At 44.2% G+C, this 22,547-nt stretch overlaps 1 protein-coding gene across 1 annotated transcript; it reads right to left on the reverse strand.

Annotated features, from left to right (window-relative positions):
• Positions 1 to 1,958: 1,958 nt before the first annotated feature.
• Positions 1,959 to 22,145, reverse strand: LOC308157092 (TGF-beta receptor type-2-like; the record flags this gene model as incomplete). Its single annotated transcript, XM_080530571.1, has 7 exons — positions 1,959 to 2,141; positions 2,372 to 2,496; positions 7,904 to 8,045; positions 10,353 to 11,113; positions 17,761 to 17,951; positions 18,622 to 18,769; positions 22,073 to 22,145. 7 exons carry the CDS (start codon positions 22,143 to 22,145, stop codon positions 1,959 to 1,961), a joined length of 1,623 nt encoding a protein of 540 aa, XP_080386697.1.
• Between the last annotated feature and the right edge of the window lie 402 nt (positions 22,146 to 22,547).

The following is a 22,547-nucleotide window of genomic DNA, read 5'->3' on the forward strand; positions in this document are numbered from 1 at the left end:
TATAGCCAGACAGACAGACAGACAGAAAGACAGGCAGACAGACAGAAAGACAGACAGACAGACAGGCAGACAGACAGACCGGCAGACAGAAGGATGGACGGAGAGACAGAGAGATATACACTACACACATACCTGATTGCTTGGCCTGTCGACTGGGAAAGGGATCAAAGTCTCTCTGAACTAGCCGAACCCCTCACCTCCATCTTACCCAACCAACTGTAAAAGCCCTGTTCAGATGGAACCCCTAGATTCCCACTAGACACTGGTGCATCTGTAGGTGCCATACTATAGCTTCGTTCAGGACAGCTGTCGCTGTAACAGACAGACAGACAGACAGACAGACAGACAGACAGGCAGTCAGACAGGCAGGCAGGCAGACAGGCAGACAGGCAAGCAAGCAGGCTGAGAGACAGAGACAGACAGAGACAGCCAGACAGCCAGCCAGCCAGACCGACCGACCGACAGGCAGGCAGGCAGGCAGACAGACAGCTCTGGTTGGGAAGAGCATCAAAGGACTGTCATGGCCACCAAGGCTCTCTGAACCTGTGGACCTTCTCACCACCGCCCTACCCAAGTAACAGTCATCTTAAAGGCCCTGTCCAGAAACAGGTAACAGTCATCCTAAAGGCCCTGTTCAGAAACAAGCCCTAGTCCCTTCTCCCTAGTCTGGACACATGCATAGCCGTGTAGATCTGGAGATCTCAGATATTATTAGGTATTATAGGTAGTAGCACGATGGCCAAAACTCCATATGTCCAGAGGATCTGGTGGAACAACTACAGAACCATGTTTCTTAAGCCCATCCGATTCCTAGATTAGTGTTTGGGGTCGCCATGGTTACGGACATGGTTATTACATCAAATGGTGAAACCAAGGTCAGGTGAAGGTTAATTATCAATGACAGGAAACAAGAGAACATTTCATTCATTATTCATGCTATAAAATCTAAAAGGAATGAAATAAAAATAAAAAAGGACTATATAGTGAAAAACTTTAATGATGGCTTTTAACATTACACATAGAGCGAGTTTGATATACATCTTTAATGAGAAAGGATCGAATTCCCTTCCTGGTCACATGGTTTCCTATAATGTCCATTTATCCTCCAGCTTTTAGCAGCTGCTGTACGGCTGGGCTGGAACGTAAAGTACTCCTAGCTCACAGCCCGTTTGTTATGATATCACTCTGGCCTTTATATTCCTGCCGTGATTAAATAAGACGTTATTTTATAGCCTCGAGTCCTCCAAGTAATATATCTACGGTACATTCCCTTTTTTATTCCTCTCAGGCAAGTCTTTATTCGACAGTTCATCGTCCTTGTGATGGGATATCAGTATTCCACTTGGCTTATTGGGTTGAAATCATTTTTATTTCTCTGAGCTCTCTGAGTCCTTTTTTCCTTTTTTCCCTTTTTTTTCATTTTGTGCTCGGAGAAATTAAACCTGAACCTTGGTCTCGTCTGTAGCGTCGTCCTCACAGTCACATTGCCTTTAGTCACCCGAGGCCACCGTTAAAAACGTCAAAACAGCCACTCTGAACCAGGCAAAGATGTTATTAGTGTTGCCAGTATTGGTCGCTCTACTCTTTTCCTGCATCTTTTCAATTGAAAAAGTTTGCCTTTTCAACTACCCTGTACTGGCATAATCAATATACAGTAACTGAATATATCATTTGTTATGCATAGATATTGATAAAGTGCAAACAGTATCTTAGTTACGAAGGCTGTATATGTTCTCCATCCCTGGCATGGTCCGTCTTTGGAGCACGACTTGGGTAAGACCAACATTAACAGCTCCCCTTGTGTTCCCCATAACATCCACCGTGACTCACGACAACCGCTGCTCACTGGCCGTCCATCACAAGCAGGACAAATATACAAGCGCATCACTCCACTTGAATGAATCTCTCGTTGTAGTTCCTCAGCCGCCTTGGTAGGGGGCGCTGTTTGGTGTCGAGGTCTATTTCTCGTCCACCACAGAGACGTCCTCTGGGATCTTCTCCTCAGAGTTGCTGCGGCCAGACAGCTTGTCCAGGTGGTATTCCATGTCATTGAAGCGCTCCGCCACGCACTGAGCAGTGAGACGGGCCTCCGGGTCGTGGTCCCAGCACTCGTCTATGGTCCCGCACACCACCTGGATGCCCTGTAGGGGGAGCCGTGGAGCGAGCCGTGGAGCACACAACACAGTCAGCACACAGTAGTCTTACAGAAACACGTGCGATGGAAGTTAATTCCTGTCTGCACACCTGTGTGTGGTTTGGAGACAGTCCAGTAAAAGTATGTCTACAAGCATTCTTGTGGCTGAGTTTGCACGTGCACCTGTGGTGTGTGTGTGTGTGTGTGTGTGTGTGTGTGTAATAAAGGCATTATTACCGGGTGGTTGATCCAGCTGTTGGGGATCTCTGGTCTGCCTCTGTCTCTCAGAACGCTGTCCTTCATACTCTCGACACACGGGTGCTCCCTCTGCTTACCGAAGGGTGGCTCGTAGTCCTTCACCTCTGAACACAAACATACACAAACCCCATACAGTCAAACACACACAAACCCCATACAGTCGTAGACCCTGGGGCCAGGGCAACATCTGGTTAAGAGAGAGAAATATTTGGTTTACACACACACACACAGCCACACACGCGCACACACACACACACACACACACACACACACACACACACACACACACACACACACACACACATGCACGCACACAGTCCTGTACTATTGTCACTTTTTTTTTTTTTACCTTGAATTATGCCTATTGCCTTGTCTTGTGCTGCAATGTCAGGAACCGAAGCCTAAGACTTTTACTCTCTTACACTTGGGTAATGTGACATAACAATAAACTTGAAACTTGAAACACACACACACACACGCACACGCACACGCACACAAGAAAACAAATGTCAGGTGCTAGGTGTTTTTTAAAGAGAAACATTCAATATTATTCCATTTCCCCTCAGTGTGTGTGTGTGAGTAAAACAACTGACCGACTCTCTGTTGGCTGCGAGTCAGCTATTTTACGCAGCATCCTAAATGCTTGTCAAAACCCAACACACCAACAGAGTTTACTCAAGGCTGGATTTCAAAGCTTTGGCTTGGGGAGATGGAGTCTGGGAAACTTTGGGTCAACAGTTTCCACAAAACTATTTATCTTTACATTGATCTGATCTGTCTGTCGGGGGTAAGACAACAAATCAAACTCAAACTCACTTTGAAAAGCGGAGTTCAAAAACATGACTTTTAGAGAGCGCCATAGCAGGCTGACAAAGAGTGTGAGAACGAAATACATTTGTCTACATTTGTCTATCCATCAGTCATCGTAAGAAAAATAAATAAATAAATAAATAATCATTCCATACAGCAAAACCATTCTTCTACACTGACAGGGAGCAGACGTTAGTCAGAGCCCAGAAACAGGGTTGTGTTTCCATGTCAACAACAGGCGTTTCCCAACATGAACACAGGTACCTGTACTGTGGGACACTCACTCATTAGCTATGAGCACCACTGACAAATGGATTATGATGATGATGATGATGATGATGACGGCGACGACGACGACGATGGTCATAATAATAATAATAATAATAATAATATTTATTTTGGTGTAAGCTACGTTTAAAGTGAGCTGTCTGCAAACACAGTGCATTGAGGCTACCAGCCCTGCCCAGCAGAGAGGCTCACCAGGAAGTCTAGATGAACACAGACAGGAATTGAAGACATACAGCTGACTCTACAGGCTCACAGTTCCTATTTTTGACAACAAGATTTCTCTGGTTTCAGTGTTTCAGCAGAAATACACCCACCCAAAAATACACCCACCCATCCCTCATTACTGAAGAGTGAGGGGAGCTGAGGATAAGTTTTTCCTTTGACTGCTTTGATGTGTGTGTGTGTGTGTGTGTGTGTGTGTGTGTGTGTGTGTGTGTGTGTGTGTGTGTGTGTGTGTGTGTGTGTGTCTGTGAGCCTATTTATGAAACTATTGTGCAAACTTGTTTGCACCCTTATTCCATAACAATAGCTCCCGATATATGCCTTCTGAATCGCCTAGTTCACTTATGACCACATTGTGGTCGACAGGCAAGTCGTGTTTTCTAAAATTGAAGCAATTGTCAATATTGGGTTAAGAACTAAACTGGTCTTTGCAGGCGAACCTCGAATTAAAGTCTGAAGGAGAAAACAAAAAGTCACTAAGAAGACAAAAACAAGACAAAGAATGTAGTGGTTTGAGGAAAGAGACACTAGATATATTTGAGAGAAATCTGCGATTGGTATATCCATTTGAAGACTTTGAAATTAATGATATACTGTACGTATATCCCTTAACTCATGAAATGAGTCATGAGCTTACAGTAGTTACCGGTCTTACCCCATCCGAACCTAAAATATAACATTGTTTAACTCCGTTGTTTATAAACACTGTGTATAAACAAACACTAACAAAACTGTGTAGCATAAAAACTGTTATACCATAAACACACTGTTCAGCTTCAAAACATGGTTGGTGAGTCCTTGCATTCATAGCTCAGTCTATGAATTTGACAGTGGTTACATTTCTCCAGCCCCATCCTTCAGTTGTTTAACGTGTCATAGTTGATGTATCACTAATCTGTTTCCAACAATAATCTCTGATTTCAAAGTGTACAGAAGAACAGGAATGTGTCTGGGATACAGCAGCTGTGAGCTACAATACAACGCCCCCCCCCCCCCCCCCCCCCTCACACACACACACACACACACACACACACACACACACACACACACACACACACACACACACACATCCCTCCCTTCTACTAGTTTTGATTCAAATGGAGCATGTGTTAGTAGGGGGCTCTGACACTTGTTGTATTTCATCACATGTCGTTAAAAGCTGCTGGCTGACAGACAGATAGAGAGGCTGACAGACAGAAATTTGGAACACTCTCTCCTCTTCCTCCTCCACACTGTAGCTCTGCCTGAGGGACGCCTTCCATCTTATCTTCCTGATACTAATTCCTCACCAGCCAAATGACATGAGAGGGAGACAGGTGGGTGATGCAGTCTGTTCTCTCCCTCCACTCTGGTAAAGGATAGAGAGAGTGTTGTGATGTCTGCCGCTGCCTGCCCCACGCCTCTCGGAGGTCGTCACTAGGGCTGTTGACAGACGGACACGCTCGTACAGCGTGACAGATCTCAGATCAGACGCTGTGACAAAGTGCCTACGTGTGTGCGAGTGTTACTCTGTGTGTGTGTGTGTGTGTGTGTGTGTGTGTGTGTATGTGTGCCTGCCTGCGTGACGGCGGATCTGTTCCGACATCTGTCAGCTGAGGCACTGAGACAGATGGTGGAAGAGACACAGGGAAGCCAAGGCTTCACCCAATTAAATTGCTGCAGTGAGATGTGTCAATCAGTAGGTGTGTGTGTGTGTGTGTGTTCGTTTATAGGTGATATTTCAAGACTCCCTTATTAGGGGTCCAAGTCCCGAAGGGTAATTGTTAAGATTATTATTACTATTAAAACGTCTTATTTTCTGAATTCTTGGAAAGCTATAGCTCTTAAATTGTAATAGACCCATCGTCCACAATCCCACACTACATAAACTCCAGGCATTTGGACTTTCTATAAACTAAAGCACAGCTGTGCATGTTTCATTAACCAAATATTTAAAATTCGATTTGTCGAACGGTAGGATGAAGATACAATTAACAAGAGTGATGCTTAATTCGCACAACAACGCCATCTGCTGGTTGGGCCGGGCCCTGAATGGCGAAAGGCCACTGCTTGACAGTGAGGGATTGATGGTGTGGTGGCTAAACCGAATATGAAGATTTATCAAATAAATGTATTATTCTGAAAAAGGCGCAAAGGACGAAAGGCTTGGAATACGGGTCATCTCTGCTTTCCGCTTTATTATATTGTATCATTGTTAACACTTAGCTCAAGGAAATATATATAACAACAATCAGTGCAGAGTAAAGTTGTTGCACTTCGTCTAAGCAGCTTAAACTACCCAGCTACGTAGGAGCTAGATATAACATATATAATATATATAAAAACAATAGATATAAATATAAGTATATATAAAAACGATAGATATAAATATAACTATATACAAAAAATGATATAACCTTTTAACATGCAAGAGTACTGGGGTATATCTCTAAGGCACTACCACCCATTCCTCCTCTTCCCTTGTCTATGGGACACATGCCAGTGGGAAGAGAGGGAGGGTCTGGCAGAGAGCAGCAGGCTAAACCAGAACACATGGGTCGTCCCAGCAGCTGCGGCAATAATGAATTAATGGATGAATGAATATATGAAATAAATAAATAAAATAAAAAAATATCCAGGCTTTAAGTGGTTTCTGAATTGTCCTTAAATACAACTTGGAATGCAACTATGTGACAACTATCTCCTTCATCATCATCATCATCATCATCATCATCATTGTCATCATCATGATCATCACCACCACCGCAACTATGTTGCTCTAGACAGCTACAGCACATGTTCTTGTCAAGACAATCCCTTCGCCACCCAGACTGAATATAGCACAACTAAGTGTCCCTGAACATCACTGCTACTTGCAAAACAGGAAATGGAAAGTATTTTAAATTTCAGGAGGTGTACCCACAGGACATTCATGCACACGCACACGCACACGTACACACACACACACACACACACACACACACACACACACACACACACACACACACACAGAAAAGTGAGAGGGGACTGTAGGTCATTCTGCCATGTTTTTCCTTCAGTGAGCAGGCTACTCTTGGGAAGCGTTACCTCAGCCTCAAGTTAAAGGGGCCACTGAGGGACCCAAGTGGAAAACAGGAAATGGGCAGCAGCGCTGAAACCCGTCCGGCCCAACACCAACACAACACCACCCACCACCACCACCCGTCTTCAATCACGCTGTCACAGGACCGGCCCCCCCGATGCTTAACAAACTGGACCACAGAGACACACAGGGGGCGGGAAGTCAAAACAAACACCACACCTCCTCCCTGTCAAATGAAATATAGCCCTGTGGCAAGGCCGTAGGAATTGGACAACCCCCCCTTTCTATTATTTGCCCATATCCTGGCCTTGTTTTGTTTTGTTGTGTCTTGGGATGATAAACAGGAAATGAGGTACATTAGTTAAGAGAGAGACGCCGTTCTGTTCTGTTGGCTCAAGAAGATCGATGGGTTGTGTGACCCCTTTTTTTAAACGGTTCCCACACTTGAGTTATGGAGCAGAGGGACGTTCCCTATCTGTCTCACAACTCACTACTATCTCAGTGCACTCAGACGAAGAGGACTCAAGCGAAGGGCAAGGTACAGGTGATCAGCATACTAACCGGTGGCCATGACACTATTAGAAATGGATGACTGGGACATCTGGGTGGCGGAGCTCACTATGGTGCGTGCCATAGAATCATATGGGTCCCTGGTTTGATTACGGCCATTGACCTATCCTGCGTGTCATCCCTCCTTTCTCTCACCCATCTCTACTGTCTCTATCACAATAAAGCAGAAAAGCCCTAAAAACATGTTAAAAAAAATAAGAAAAAGATATGGATCACTAACTAAGGTTAAGTACCAGTGCTTACGGTACAAACAGGGGAAACACTGTGACTTTTATTACTTTTAACTACGAGTCCTGTAGGAATTTCAGGAATGTTCTTTCCCATTGATTGCTGGGAACTAACAGAGAACCATTCCTATGGGCACCTTCACCAAGGCATAGACCTCCTCTCAAGAGAAGAGAGAAGGCTTTGTCATTGTTTGAATCCCAGATTGCCCCTTTAAGGACTAACTGTTTTGATATAAGCACTATTCAAAATGGGATTGTTCGTTTGTTTGATGTATTGATTCGGTGATGTCATTGATGATTGGTCAGCTTCCATACGGGGTCATCATACGTTACCTCCAATAGCGTCGCACCTGGAGGTGATCTCCCACAGCACCAGGGCCATGGAGTAGACGTCTGTCTGCTTGAACGACTCAATGTTATCCAGGTTGATCCTGGACTCCAGCACCTCTGGGGCCATGTACCTGGCTGTGCCCACCTGGAACAACAGACAATCAACATCAACAACAACAACAACAACAACAACAACGTATTACTGTGAGTTCAGGTCACTGGCAAGGACTTAGTGAAGGCGGAGCGTTACCCTGAGTGACCCATTTAAATCATGAACACCCTGGCTAGATACTGTAGCAGAGGTAATGGAAACATCCGAACGGCGTGTGAAGTGTGATTAGGAGTGTGATTTAGTGGAGGACTTGAAATGCTGAGAGCCAAGCCAAGTACCTCCGCAGTCTCTGCCTCCACTGTATTAGGTGACATTATGAGTGCCACAATAAATGTCACAGACTCAGACAGCCCTCTGAAAGGGCTCGTCGTAATGAGTTTCTTCCATAACAAAGTCTAAAGTCTTTCCTATTAGAGCAGCATAATGGCTCTATTAGGACTTCCATCACCACTGTGATTACTGTAATACAACAACAGCCTAACAAACCACCTGCTCTATGGACATCATTAATCAGGGGAGACAATGAGAGTGAGACACACACACACACAAACGCACGGACGCACGCACACATGCACGCACCCCTAGACTGTGGAATGACATGCCTGAGGATATTAGTATTCTCTCTTAAATCTCTTCTCTTCATTTTTATAAACTAGGCTTTAATTGATGCTGCCCTTATTTTATGTGTTTCACTGTTTTTCTATTTGTAGTGTTCCTACTACGTAGTAGGAACAGTATTGTTATTGGTGGTATACTTCTATACTTTTCCCCGCTTTGGTCAAATAGCTCAAAAAGTCCCTGACCAAAAATGCTATACATTTGCATGCCACAACTAGAGGCCCGTGGTCCTAGGGCACTGCTTAGTATATCATGAGTTCAACTTGGCCCATATTAGGTGAGTGGTCTACCAATTTACAACCTGTCTGTAGGCCTACCCCGTGTCTGTCACTCTCACCCCATTTATGGTTATGGGGGCATATCTGTAGGAACACGCTCCATTGCCGCTTGCGGTTATATTTATTTGTATTATTGCTTTTGATTCTTTTTTTTGTGTCTGTGTTTTACTGTTTCTACTACATATATATATATATATATATATATATATATATATATAGGGATGTCCCGATCCGATACTGATATCGGATATCGACCCGATATTGGTCCTGAATGCTGGATCGGGGATCGCACCAGAGAAGAAAAAGGCTCCGATCCGATCCTACTGTCATCCGCAGTCAAACGTATGTGTATAAGCGATGGGGGAATGAAAACAGTGAACAGAAACGCGTGTCGCAGAAATGCTTCACGCGAGTCGCAGAAATGCTTCACGCGAGTCCTATATGCGCTTAAAATGCGCATATCGCTGTGTGCTTCACGCGAGTCCTATATGCGCTTAAAATGCGCATAGCGCTATGTGCCTGACGTCTAACAACATTCAAATGACTCTAACTTCATATTTTTTCGGATTTCAATGTATGACACATCATTTGAAAGCTTATGATCCGTAGTTCCAATCCACAACACGTCGCATTTGTTGCTTTAATAAAGGCTGGCAGTCTTTAATTTAACTGTTGTTGGTGTGGACTATATACTGGGGAGGTATTTGTTATTATTCAGGGGTCAAAAAATGTATACAAATATCGGATCGGTATCGGTATCGCCGATACCCGAAGCCCAGGTATCGGTATCGGTATCGGTAGTGAAAAAGTGGGATCGGGACATCCCTATATATATATATATAAAATGTATTTATAAAGGACTTTGTAACATTGTTTTCAAAAGGTGCTATATAAATAAAATGGATTTTTATTTTTTTATTGACACCCCAAAGGTGTGTAGGGAAAGGAAGGGAGAAATCATATTGTTTTTATGGATACAATTCTGCAATCAATTTCTCCCTTAGAGGTTTTCTGCTGCTGTTGCTGCTGCTGCTGCTGCTATGCTACCGCTACAGCTACAGCTACTGCTACTACTGCTACTGCTGCTACTACGACTACGACTACGACTATGACTATTATCCCCAAGCACGTCCCATATATACGGACTACCTACCCTTAAGCTACTCAATACTACCTCACCCACTGCCACCAAGTGCAATAACCATTGACAAATGACCTTTCTATCCTCACTATTCTCACTTATGTCTTACAGTAAAACTATTGTCACTATATTATCTTGACTTATCTTGTCTTATTGCTGTATTTGTCTTTGTGCTGCAATGTCAGGGAACCAAAGAATTGTACTCTCTTACACTTTAATGTGACGTAACATTGAAACTACTACTACTACTAGTAGTAATAGTACTAGTACTGCTACTGCTACTGCTACTGCTACTGCTACTACCTGTCCACTGTTAGCCAGCTCGTCCACAGACAGCGAGTTGTCCAGTCGGAGGCCCAGTCCGAAGTCACACAGACAGCAGGTGAGGTCGCTTTTCACCAGGATGTTGGAGCTCTTGATGTCGCGGTGGACGATGGGCACCTTATAGCGACCACAGGGCGTGAGGTCGCTGTGGAGGTGCGCCACGCCCCGCGCCATTGACCCCCCCAACACCCAGAGGTCCTCCCACGTGATCACGTGACATGTCAGGTACTCCTGGAGGTTCCCGCGGGGCTGGAACGCCGTGACCAACCAGTACTGCTTCTGCGACGTCCTCTCCTCCGCTGTCAGGAAGTGCAGAACGTTCTCGTGCCTCAGGTCGGCATCCGAAAAAATGTCCTTCTCGTTCTTCCACGAGGCGTACTCCTCGTCCGGGAAGATCTTGACCGCCACGGTCTCGAAGGGCTCCGCTGCGGTGGCGCCCTGCTTCAGCTTGGCCTTGTAGACCTTGGCGAAGCGGCCCTTGCCCACCTCAACGTCCAGCTCGATGGGGAGCAGCTCGGTGTTGTGGTTGAGGTTGTTGGCGAGCGTGGAGCTGCTGTCAGTTCCCTCCTCGTCCATCATGATGGCACGGCCGTCGCTGAAGTTCTTCTTGCGCTTGGTGCCGGCGCGGCGCTGGCAGTAGACGCGGTACCAGTAGAAGGAGGTGATGACGAGCACGGCCAGAACCAGGAGAGGAACCAGGCTCACCAGGATCACTGACACCACCTGGGAGTCCAGGGAATCTAGGAGGAGAAGAAGAGAGAAGATGTTAAGAGAAGAGGAGAAAGGAGGAGAGAACCAGGCTGACCAGGTTTCCACGTGTCTTAAGGAGAGGGGGAAGAGGCAAGCAGAGGCAACAGCACAGATGTGAGGCCACCCATAGAGAGATATCTGAAATAAATCAGATAAATAAATCATGGCCTGTGTGGTGTTTAAAACATGTCTAACATTACATAACACTTTGACGTAAACCGACACCTCAGTTGTGCTTTTCCCTCACGCAGACCATGAAGTTCAAAACATAACACTTGACTTCCTTCAGCACTAGGAAACCGATAAAAAAACACTCGTCTTCCACCGTAACTGTCACCAAACATCTTGGGAAAAGTAAACTAATCCTTCCACTCTGAGCCTAAACAGAGGAACCTGACGCTACAGTGAGGAATGTCAATCAGCATCTGCGCCTGGCGAACACAGCGTGCTTGAACCCTGCCCTTGTCAACCACACGTTGTTCCTGTCTATAGAACATGTCTGAATTATTCTTTTAGTTTCAGGGAGTGGTGTCTGGGTCTGCTTTGCGAGACAGACCAATCTGGCAAGCTGATAAAAGTGTATGCAAATGCTGTATTTATGTTCTTATTCTGGGTTACTAGTGAGTAAAATAGAGTCCCATAAAAAGCAATACGAAACAACATGCAACGGCACGTGAGAGACTCCGTTCCTATTGTAGATCGGTTTGCAGAGGCCATAAATGAGTCATCAACAAGTTGTCTAGGCAGTCGGTCGTGTCATGGCAGCGTTAGGGGCTGTAAATTCAGACAGATATTAGCAGAATGTTTGGCGCAGTGAGCGGCTGAGAGTGTGCGTGTGTGTGTGTGTGTGTGTGTGTGTGTGTGTGTGTGAATACAGTGTCTGTCAAGCTTGCTCCTTTTTCAGACAGGAAACCACATGTCTGACATCCTCAATGTGGCCCCAGTCAGTTTGTTTTCATTTTCTCCGAGAGAGAGGGAGAGAGAGAAAGAGCGAGAGGGGGAAAGAGAGAGAGAAAGAGAGAGAGAGAGAGGTTAGGTTTGTCGACCATCGGTTACGACAAACCTGTCCCTGTGCCTCTGCCATCTTTCTGACTGGATATGGCTCACCCTCAGCTTGGGCCACAGTGGAGAACACTGCTGGTATTAATGCCTGGCCAGGTGAAGGTTTCCACCATTCATTCATATAGGAGCTGTGCAGGACAGTACAGTGCAGCCCTGTCAGATGTAATGCAGTGAGCCGTTGGACGGTGCGCAGGGCCATCCATCCACCTCAGTGAACAGAGAGAAATGTTTTTTCCATGACGTGGTCGCGCGATGTGCTGCAGATGCTTTCAATTTGGACGCTCTGGAGAGCCAGGTCTCGGAAATGTACCTCTCCCTGTTATTATTGCCTGGATGCTGTAGTCAAAATACATCTGATTCCAGGGCTGAGATTAGAGCTGGAGTGAGTCCACAGCCAACATGCCTCCACAATCCACTGTGCTAAAAAAGCCTGTTTGCAATCTTGTGTTTGGAGGTTGTGTGCAGTACGCACGTGGACGTGTTCCTGCATTACACCTTACATGACGACCTCATCACAATGTCGTAAGCACATTCAATCACACCTTCATATTGTGGAAACACCCAGGACTAGGTTATGTTGGATGTCTAGGGGCCCATAGTTTTTCCTATGTAACAGCTATTATGTAACCTGAATAGGAAAAACCTCCAGGCCCCTAGTTATAGGCTACAGTAAGGCCCAGTTCTAGTTCAACTGTGTTGGTCAGAAAATAAACAACTGATCTGATTCCTAAATAAAGCATCATAAACATGACATGACATGACATAGCGTTGACTTCATACTGTAAGTAAGTAAGTAAGTAAAGGAAAGGAAAGCTTTATTTATATAGCACCTTTCATACAAGAAATGCAGCTCAAAGTGCTTTACAACAGGATAAAAACATATATAAAGCATAACATGTATATAAAAGCAGAGGAAGTATATACAACTGTAAAAAGAAGGTAAATATAAAATACAATAAAAGAAGAGAAACAAATGTACGAAATAAATATATAAAACATTAACAACACAGTCTTAATCTGAGTCCCTTGCCTTGAAAATATTTAAGACTTCTTGCCTTGAAAATATTTAAGACTTGACTTTATAGAATGTTTTAAGACTTGCCTTTATGAACATATTTAAGACATCCCTTGCCTAGAGAATATTTAAGACTTGACTTGCCTTAAGGATATTTAAGAATCCCTTGACTTGAAAATATTTAAGAGTCCCTTGCCTTAAAAAAGAATTAAAAAAGACTTTGTGGTACCAATGTTATCCCCCCACACTCTGTGAGGTTAAAGGCCATGTGCATTACTGTGTAAGAAATATAAGAAATAAATAGATAAAACATTTAAAGAAATAAGAAGTGCCAGGCAATAATTTTTCTCTAAGATCATAAACAATAACATCAATAATGCCCGCATCCTTTTCAGAACTGTTGACAGACTAACAAATCCCCCAACACCCATTGCTCAGGAATTTCACTCAACTCGTAAATGCAATGAGCTTGCATCCTTTTTTAACAATAAAATAGAAACCATTAGACAAGGCATTAGGTCTTCTGTGTCAGGCATGAAAAACATGTCCCCATTAACAACCCCAAATAGGGCGGACATAACAACCATGTCACAATTTAACACCATTGATTACAAGACCCTAGATAAAATCATGTCACGTCTTAAACCATCCAACCATCCAACAAGCTTTTTAAAAAACATATTTAGCTGCATGGCAGGCGAACTAATACAAATAATTAACACCTCCCTTTCATCAGGAATCTTCCCTGAAGCCCTGAAAACTGCAGTTATTAAGCCTCTACTAAAAAAGAACGGCCTAGACCCATTTGTACTAAACAACTACAGACCCATATCAAACCTTCCCTGTACAGGAACAATTATTGAAATGGTTGCCCACGAACAACTTAGCAATTATTTGACCCTAAATGATCTCTTTGATGACTTTCAATCAGGCTTTCGCCCCCTACATAGCACTGAAACGGCCCTTATTAAGGTCCTTAATGACATTCGCGTAAACACAGACTCCGGAAAAATCTCAGTTTTGGTACTACTAGATCTTAGTGCTGCCTTTGACACTGTAGACCATGACATTCTAATAGATAGACTAAAAACCTGGGTAGGACTTTCGGGCACTGCCCTAAACTGGTTTAGATCCTACCTACAGGACAGAAGCTACTATGTCTCCATTGGCAACTTTGTATCTGACCAAATTAAAATGACATGTGGGGTTCCCCAAGGGTCAATCCTTGGCCCCCTTCTATTCAATCTCTACATGCTTCCATTGGGACACATCATAAAAAAGAACAAAATTGCCTACCACAACTATGCGGATGACACTCAAATCTACATAGCCCTCTCACCGAACGACTATAGTCCCATTGACAATCTCTGTAATTGCATTGACCAAATAAACGCCTGGATGACACAAAACTTCCTCCAACTAAACAAGGACAAAACAGAGATAATTGTATTCGGTGCACCTGACAAAAGATCGAAAGTCAGTGCAAAACTTGATTCTCTCTCTCTTCACAGTAAAAAACAGGTCAGAAATCTTGGTGTAATTCTAGACTCCGATCTAAACTTCAACAGCCACATAAACTCAATAACTAAATCAGCCTACTATCACCTGAAAAACATAACAAGAATGAGAGGTTTCATGTCCAAGCAAGACCTTGAAAAACTCATCCATGCATTTGTTTCGAGTAGACTTGATTTTTGTAATGGTCTACTAACAGGCCTATCTAAAGGAGCTGTTCGTAAATTGCAGCTCATCCAAAACGCCGCTGCTAGGGTCCTAACAAAAACAAAGAAATTTGAACACATTACACCAATCCTGAGATCCCTGCACTGGCTACCAGTCTCTCAGAGAATTGAATTCAAAATCCTCCTAATTACATACAAATCACAAAATGGTCTTGGACCAAAATACATATCAGATCTCCTCCCACCCTATATTCCCGCAAGGTCCCTAAGGTCAGCTGAGACAAATCAGCTAATAATTCCAAGAGTAAAAACAAAACACGGTGCAGCAGCTTTCAGTCACACTGCTGCATGCTCCTGGAACAAACTCCCTGAAGAAATCAAACAGGCCCAAACCCTTAAAATATTTAAATCTAAGCTAAAAACCTTCATGTTTTGCACCAGTTATGATTAAACACAAACACTTCTATCAATGTCTTTTTTCCATTAACTATTGTCTTTTTAAATGTTTTATCTATTTACTTCTTATATTTGCTTTTATTCATTGCAATTTTTATTTTCTTATGCTCCTCTTTTGGAGGGATGTGGAGGGATATGGAGGGATATGGAGTGGTGTAGAGGGATGTAGAGGGATGTAGAGGGATGTGGAGGGATGTAGAGGGATGTAGAGGGATGTGGAGGGATGTAGAGGGATGTGGAGGGATGTAGAGGGATGTGAAGGGATGTGGAGGGATGTAGAGGGATGTAGAGGGATGTAGAGGGATGTAGAGGGATGTGGAGGGATGTAGAGGTATGTAGAGGGATGTAGAGGGATGTGGAGGGATGTAGAGGGGTGTAGAGGGATGTGGAGGGATGTGGAGGGATGTAGAGGGATGTGGATGGATGTGGAGGGATGTAGAGGGATGTAGAGGGATGTAGAGGGATGTAGAGGGGTGTAGAGGGATGTAGAGGGATGTAGAGGGATGTGGAGGGATGTGGAGGGATGTAGAGGGATGTAGAGGGTTGTAGAGCGTGGGGGGATGTAGAGGGATGTAGAGGGATGTGGAGGGATGTAGAGGGATGTAGAGGGATGTAGAGCTTGTGGAGGGATGTAGAGGGATGTAGAGGGATGTAGAAGGATGTGGAGGGATGTAGAGGGATGTAGAGGGTTGTAGAGGGATGTAGAGGGATATGGAGGGATATGATTAAACACAAACACTTCTATCAATGTCTTTTTTCCATTAACTATTGTCTTTTAAAATGTTTTATCTATTTACTTCTTATATTTGCTTTTATTCATTGTAATTGTTATTTTCTTATGCTCCTCTTGCTGTATTTTTAAATAATGCATGTAAAGCACTTTGAATTGCCCCTGTTGTATGAAATGTGCTATACAAATAAACTTGCCTTGCCTTGCCTTGCCTTGCCTTGCCTTGCCTTGCCTTGCCTTGCCTTGCCTTGCCTTGCCTTAAAGTGCAGCAGCTAGCAAATGAGCAGCAGGCAGGTGCAGATGAGCTAGTTAAAGGCTAAATAGAAGAAGTACGTTTTTAGCTTTCCTTTAAAATATTTAGTGAGCTAGCTTCCCTGATCTCTAAAGGTAATGTGTTCCAAAGCTTTGGGGCATAGTTGGCAAAGGCTGCGCCCCCGATCTTCTTCTGACTGTTGCTGGGAACCTCTAATAAACTTGCAATAGATGATCTTAGTGTTCTTGAGGGCACATAGTTGACAAGGGAATTAGCAATGTACTTTGGCCCTCGCCCTTTAAGGGCTTTGTATATAAGGAGGAGGACCTTAAAATCAACCCTACATGTTACTGGCAGCCAGTGTAGAGTAGCTAGGACCGGAGTAATATGCTCTCTCCTCTTGGTTCTGGTTAAAAGTCGAGCTACAGAGTTTTGAATGAGCTGAAGTCTCGCAGTAGTATTTTTAGGAAGGCAGTAGTAATTTTTAGGAAACGTGCATTACAGTAATCGAGTCGGCTTGAAACAAAGGCATGAATCAGTTTTTCAGCATCTTTTTGGTTTATAAGTGGTCTTACTTTAGCAATGTTTCTAAGGTGGAAGAATTATGTTTTCGTCACCTTGTTAATATGGGACTTGAAGCGTAGATCTGAGTCGAATATAACACCTAGACGTTTAACCTCAGGTTTAATCCACGATGTCAATTTCCCCAGATTATTAAACAGCATTTCCCTTTTTGCTTTAGGGCCGATCAGTAGGACTTCAGTTTTGTCCTCGTTTAGCTTCAAGAAGTTATTGCTCACCCATTTATTTATTGCTAGAAGACAGTTCATAATGGAGTTTAAAGCTGAAGTATCTTTTGGTTCAGCAGAAATGTACAGTTGCGTGTCATCGGCATAACTGTGGAAACATACATTGTGCTCTCTAATGATGTCCCAGAGTGGTAACATGTATAGTGAGAATAGTAGTGGACCAAGGCAGCTCCCTTGTGCAACTCCAAAGCCGCTGTCATATTTCTCTGACACATGATCTCCAAGCTTGACATATAACTTTCTCCCTGTAATGTATGTTCTGAACCAATGTAACACACAGCCAGAAAGACCAACCAGCTCTTCAAGACGATTGATTAGGATATCATGGTCGATCGTATCAAACGCTGCACTTAGATCTAATAGGACAAGAATTGAGACCTTATTTGCATCAGTGTTTAGTCTGAGATCACCCACTATTTTAGTAAGAGCAGTTTCAGTGCTGTGATATGTTCTAAAACCTGATTGAAATACAGGACATAGCGCTTGACCTAGCACTTCATAAGGACATAGCGCTTGACCTAACACTTCATAAGGACATAACGTTTGACCTAACACTTCATAAGGACATAGCACTTGACCTAACACTTCATAAGGACATAGCACTTGACCTAGCACTTGACAAGGACTCACAGGGGGTGAAGAAGATGTGTTCGTTGCACTCGTCCTCAGAGCAGGAGCAGATGTAGAACTGGGACCCCTGGCCCTTCCTCTCCCTCATCTCACACTTGCTGTTGTTGTAGTCCTCCAGCACCAGGCCTCCCAGCCTCTCTGCCGGGTTGTGGCACTTGGTATCTATGGTGACGTTGTCATCTTTCTTCCTCCTGGAAACAGACAACCAACACGTATACTGTACTCACTTTGACGGTGTAAACAAACAGACTGAAAAACCTGCAGTCTATAAGCAATATGGTAATGATTAGACTTAAAGGTCAGATCATTTGAATCCCCTGTTCGAAAACGACATCATACATGTGTAGCAGGAAGCCCTGAGAATGGCCGCATGCACGCACGCACGCACACACACACACACACACACACACACACACACACACACACACACACACACACAATTGGCTCCTCCTGCTGGGTGGTGTGGCAGCCCTGATGTTGTGAAAGCCAGTTTTAAGAGGCCTTGTGGTGGCCATGCCATTAAGGTTGTGCTGACATCATCTCCTACCATGCCCATACGACTGTACATGGTGATGAGAAACAGTGGCACTGCCGTCAGCTTTTAACAGCTGTACACATCTTGTTTCACTTCGTTCCTTCTTGTCTGCTAGTTTTATGAACCTAATTCTGCACTTGGTAGAATCTGTGAGAGGATTTGCAATGGATTAGTGGGTCGGGTCGTCTTCTAGGCCACGTTGACAGCAAATGCAGCTTTTTCAAACGAGGATTCCCTTCTCTCTCTCCCCTTCTCTCTCTCTCTCTCAATAAATAAATATATATATATAGTCAACCCAAAGCCTGGAGCTATAGCCAGTCACTCACCAGATGCTGACACACACGTCGTCTGGATGGGGGCAGATGGCGGTGATGCTACAGTCAGTCATGCAGCTCCCTGTGCCTGTGCAGCTGGTGGGCTCCACGTCACAGAACTTACACAGTGTCCGCAGCTTCAGCATGCCCGGCGTGGCCCCTGGGGGGGGGAGGGGGGGGATGGGAGGAACAGGGGAGGACAGGTTCGGTGAGCTGGATGGATGGAAGGTTTCGGTTCGATAAGGCTCTTTCAAGCAGACAAAGCCCAGTGTACTTGCTGTAGTCAATCTCATTAAGTTCACTCGTTCATCATCCCTCCCAACAAAGAGGCATCAATATGTCTCTCTTTCAGATGAGCAGGCTCTAATCTGTCAAACGGATGAGTTGTCTCGTCTGCAAATTCACTTTGTGAACATCAATAGTGGTGTGGTGTGTTTGTGTGTGTGTGTGTGTGTGTGTTTATGTGTGTGTGTGAGTGTGACACAATAAGGCTGCATGCTGCTGATTGGCTGATGGAAGCCTATTGTAACCATTTCATATTCAATAAAAATGGTTCAATTAAGACATGAGGTTCCTGACTGAACTATGAGGGACTGAGCTTTGCAATGCTCTACTGCTATCTATATATTTCCATATATCCAGTGTTACACACTGCGAGCTGCAAAACTGTCTTTCATGGTTAGACTGAGACTAGGGTGAGGAAAAAAATATTCTCTGAAGGGGTTTGAGAGAGCGAGAGAGAGAGAGAGAGAGAGAGAGAGAGAGAGAGAGAGAGAGAGAGAGAGAGAGAGAGAGAGAGAGAGATCAGACACTGCCAGATCCCTTCCTGCTTTCTCATCTTTCTCATCTCCCAGAGTTTTATAGAAAAAAAATATATATATTGAAAGATACTGAAAACAGACACTCCTAATCACTAAAACAGAGATAAGTGGAAACGAAGAGAGAGAGAGCGAGAGAGAGAAAGTAAGAAAGAAAGAAAGAAAAAAAAACGAAAGGTCACAGCTGCCACACAACCACATAGTGTGACTACTGCACTGAAGGACTGTGTGACAGGAAGCTGAACCTGTTACTGTTCTTGCATCAGCAGCATCTGTGATCCTCATGACCCAATCGATAGTGAAAGTAGGTTAGAGGCTGATGGATGGGTAACTGTGCCTGGTGACCACAGCGTGGTTTCTCTGTTCCACAATTTCTGTTGTCGAGAGTTCTGTTCAGATTAACAAAGTGGGGGTTTGGGTTTTGGCTGTATTGGTCAGCAACATGTTCTCATTCGCAACTCGTCAAATATCGCAGCTTGGGCAAGGGCCGTTCTTGTCACTATTTGACGCGTTAGAAAGCCTTGGGTTGGGTCGTCAAATACGTCAACCCAACACTTCCAAGGCATTCCAACGCGTCGACTAGTGAGAAGGGCCCTTGCCCCGACTGGTAGGGGATGAACCGGTGAGATTGAAACCCAGAAGAAGGCAGCTTCCTGCCAAAACGTTGGTTAAATAAATAATTAGCATTAGAGCCAAAGTGTGCGGCTCTCTTTTTATGTTTTAGGTTTCACCCACCAGCTCGCACCTCAACAAACTATGGTGTGCGTTTTCGTGCTTTTTTTTAAGGTGAACCGGTGAGAACCAGTTTGTCACGTGATCGCCATGTCAAAAGAATCATCACCTATCTGCTATCTCATGACAACTACATTTGAATAGTCTATCCTAGATTCCTCTCCTTGTCTCCTCTCCTTGTCTCCTCTCCCTCATCAGCAGATCTCATTTTGAGAGTACAGGGCAGGATAGGTGAAAGCAATATGGAGGCCACTCGCATGGCCACTAGGAATCTGCTAGTCACTATCTGGGTTCTTTCACATCAGTGGAGATGAAGGGAGGCAGAAGAGGGAGGGAGGAGAAGGAGCTAGCCATGTGCTAGAGCAGAGTCTGCAGGCGGGAGGGAGGGAAATACAGCCCTCCCTCCAACGCCTTCACACTGCAGTAGTATACTAGTATCTCTCATGCCAGAAAACTCTTGCGTTTACACTGACTTAGAGAGGTGCTGTACTCCTCAACCAGGACAAACAGCCCAGTGTGTTGCTGTCAGCTCCAACCCAATCTGCAGGGTGGAGTAGAACTGTGGCTGGCAGGAACAGAAATACATCCTGAAGTCCGTGAACTGTAGCAGCGGGAGCACTCCAAGCCACATCCACTGCAGCTTCTGGCATTCACACTATTGTACAGTTGGCCTAGATATAGTATCTATTTTGTCAGGATAATGCAGGATGTTTTGTTATTCTCTGGGCTATGTAGGCCTACTTCTAACTGTACACTTTTTTTTTGAAGCCCTCCAAATAAACCAAATCAAAGCATGTCTGAGTGGAGTGCTAAGTGCTAATTCCTGCGCAGACACACACAAAAAAATCAAGTACCGTATTAAGATTAACTGCAGCAGACAGTGTTCAAAAAGTGTAATTTAGAATTTGCCCTGAGGTTAAAGTTAGAAGCATGTTTTGAAGAACAGCTATACCAATTGTCTATGGCTGAGTGGTAGTGGCAGGGAGGTGGTGGAAGGAGGAATTAGATATCATTAGAACAACTTTTCTCAAAGTATATGTCTTTTAAAACCAGGGAGGCATGTGCGCAATGACTGTGGTGGTGGTGGTGGTGGTGGTGGGGGGACGGGGGACGGGACGGGACGGTTAATTATCACCCAGGGCGATGTATAATTGCAGTGAGGGGGAGCAGGGAGCAGACAAAGTCAAAGCAGTTTGGTGCCATCAGGACTGGAGACAGAGACACATGGGCCAGATGAACTCTGTGAAGTCTGTCTACCTTAGGCTGATGAAAGACTCAACAGAACAGGGAGGAGGACGACCACCATGCAGGTTGTCTATGGCAACAGGTGGTGTGGCAACAGGCCGTGCACTTCCAATACACAACCCACTTCCCCATCTGGACACAACTGCACGTTGAGAAACAGGGGGGAAACGTCCTCGGTACACTTTCACACACTACACATTCACACTCTACTATTTCAGCTCACACATTATTCAGATGTGACTCTCTTTCTTGGCAGGGTGAAGGAGAACACATGGAAAAAACGTAGGCCTATGTTTAGAATGCGTAGCACTGGGTATAAATATACCACTGACATAATTAGCATATTTTCAAAGTCATCAAGCATAAAAATTCATAGTGATACCAGGGAATATATTTGCAGATGTATAGTATGTTTCATATTTATGATTTAAATAGCAACAATGAATAATTCATATTTACATACTATAACGTGCAATGTTATGTTTAACCACCTGCCACTGAAGTCAGAGCAATACTTATGAGAGGTAATTATACTATGGAGGACGAAAAACAATGTGTCCACGTTTCCAGCGTTTAATAACGTCTCATAAATGTTAGTAAAACTACTTGAATGCCTTAATAACACGCAGCCAGGGGCAGCATTTATGTAGAAATAAAGTTAAACTCACCCGTCTGTTCTAGTAGAATACTACCAAATAGTATCGTTCCACACCAGAAAGCGGAAAACCGAAGTAGCTCCATTTAGAAACGGACTATACACTGCTGTTCTTTTCATGAATTTATCTAACCCTTGACAAATGAAAATATCCACACTTCACTTTTCGAAGTTCTTCACATTTTCTTCGGTCCGCCTGTTGCGCTCATGCGTCCTTTCAGCCGCCGGTCCGAAAAGTAAATAGAGCAGCAAGGAGACTTTCCCGTAACTCACACAGTCTCACACAGTATGCTCAGCTCATGAAACAGGAAATCTTCTGAGAGAGGGCAGGACCATTTTTTTCTGTAGCTCTGAACTGCAAGCTTGTGGCTCACTGGTCTTGAAGCATGTTATTATGCGTACACAATTTAAACACAGCATGCAAGACTTGAAATGACACGCTCCAAAATAGATGGCAATGCCTTCAAAAGGAACGGAAAAGTATACAA

Source organism: Nansenia antarctica, assembly GCF_963989245.1.
Source record: "Nansenia antarctica genome assembly, chromosome: 5".
In the NCBI taxonomy this organism is placed as follows: Eukaryota; Metazoa; Chordata; class Actinopteri; order Argentiniformes; family Microstomatidae; genus Nansenia; species Nansenia antarctica.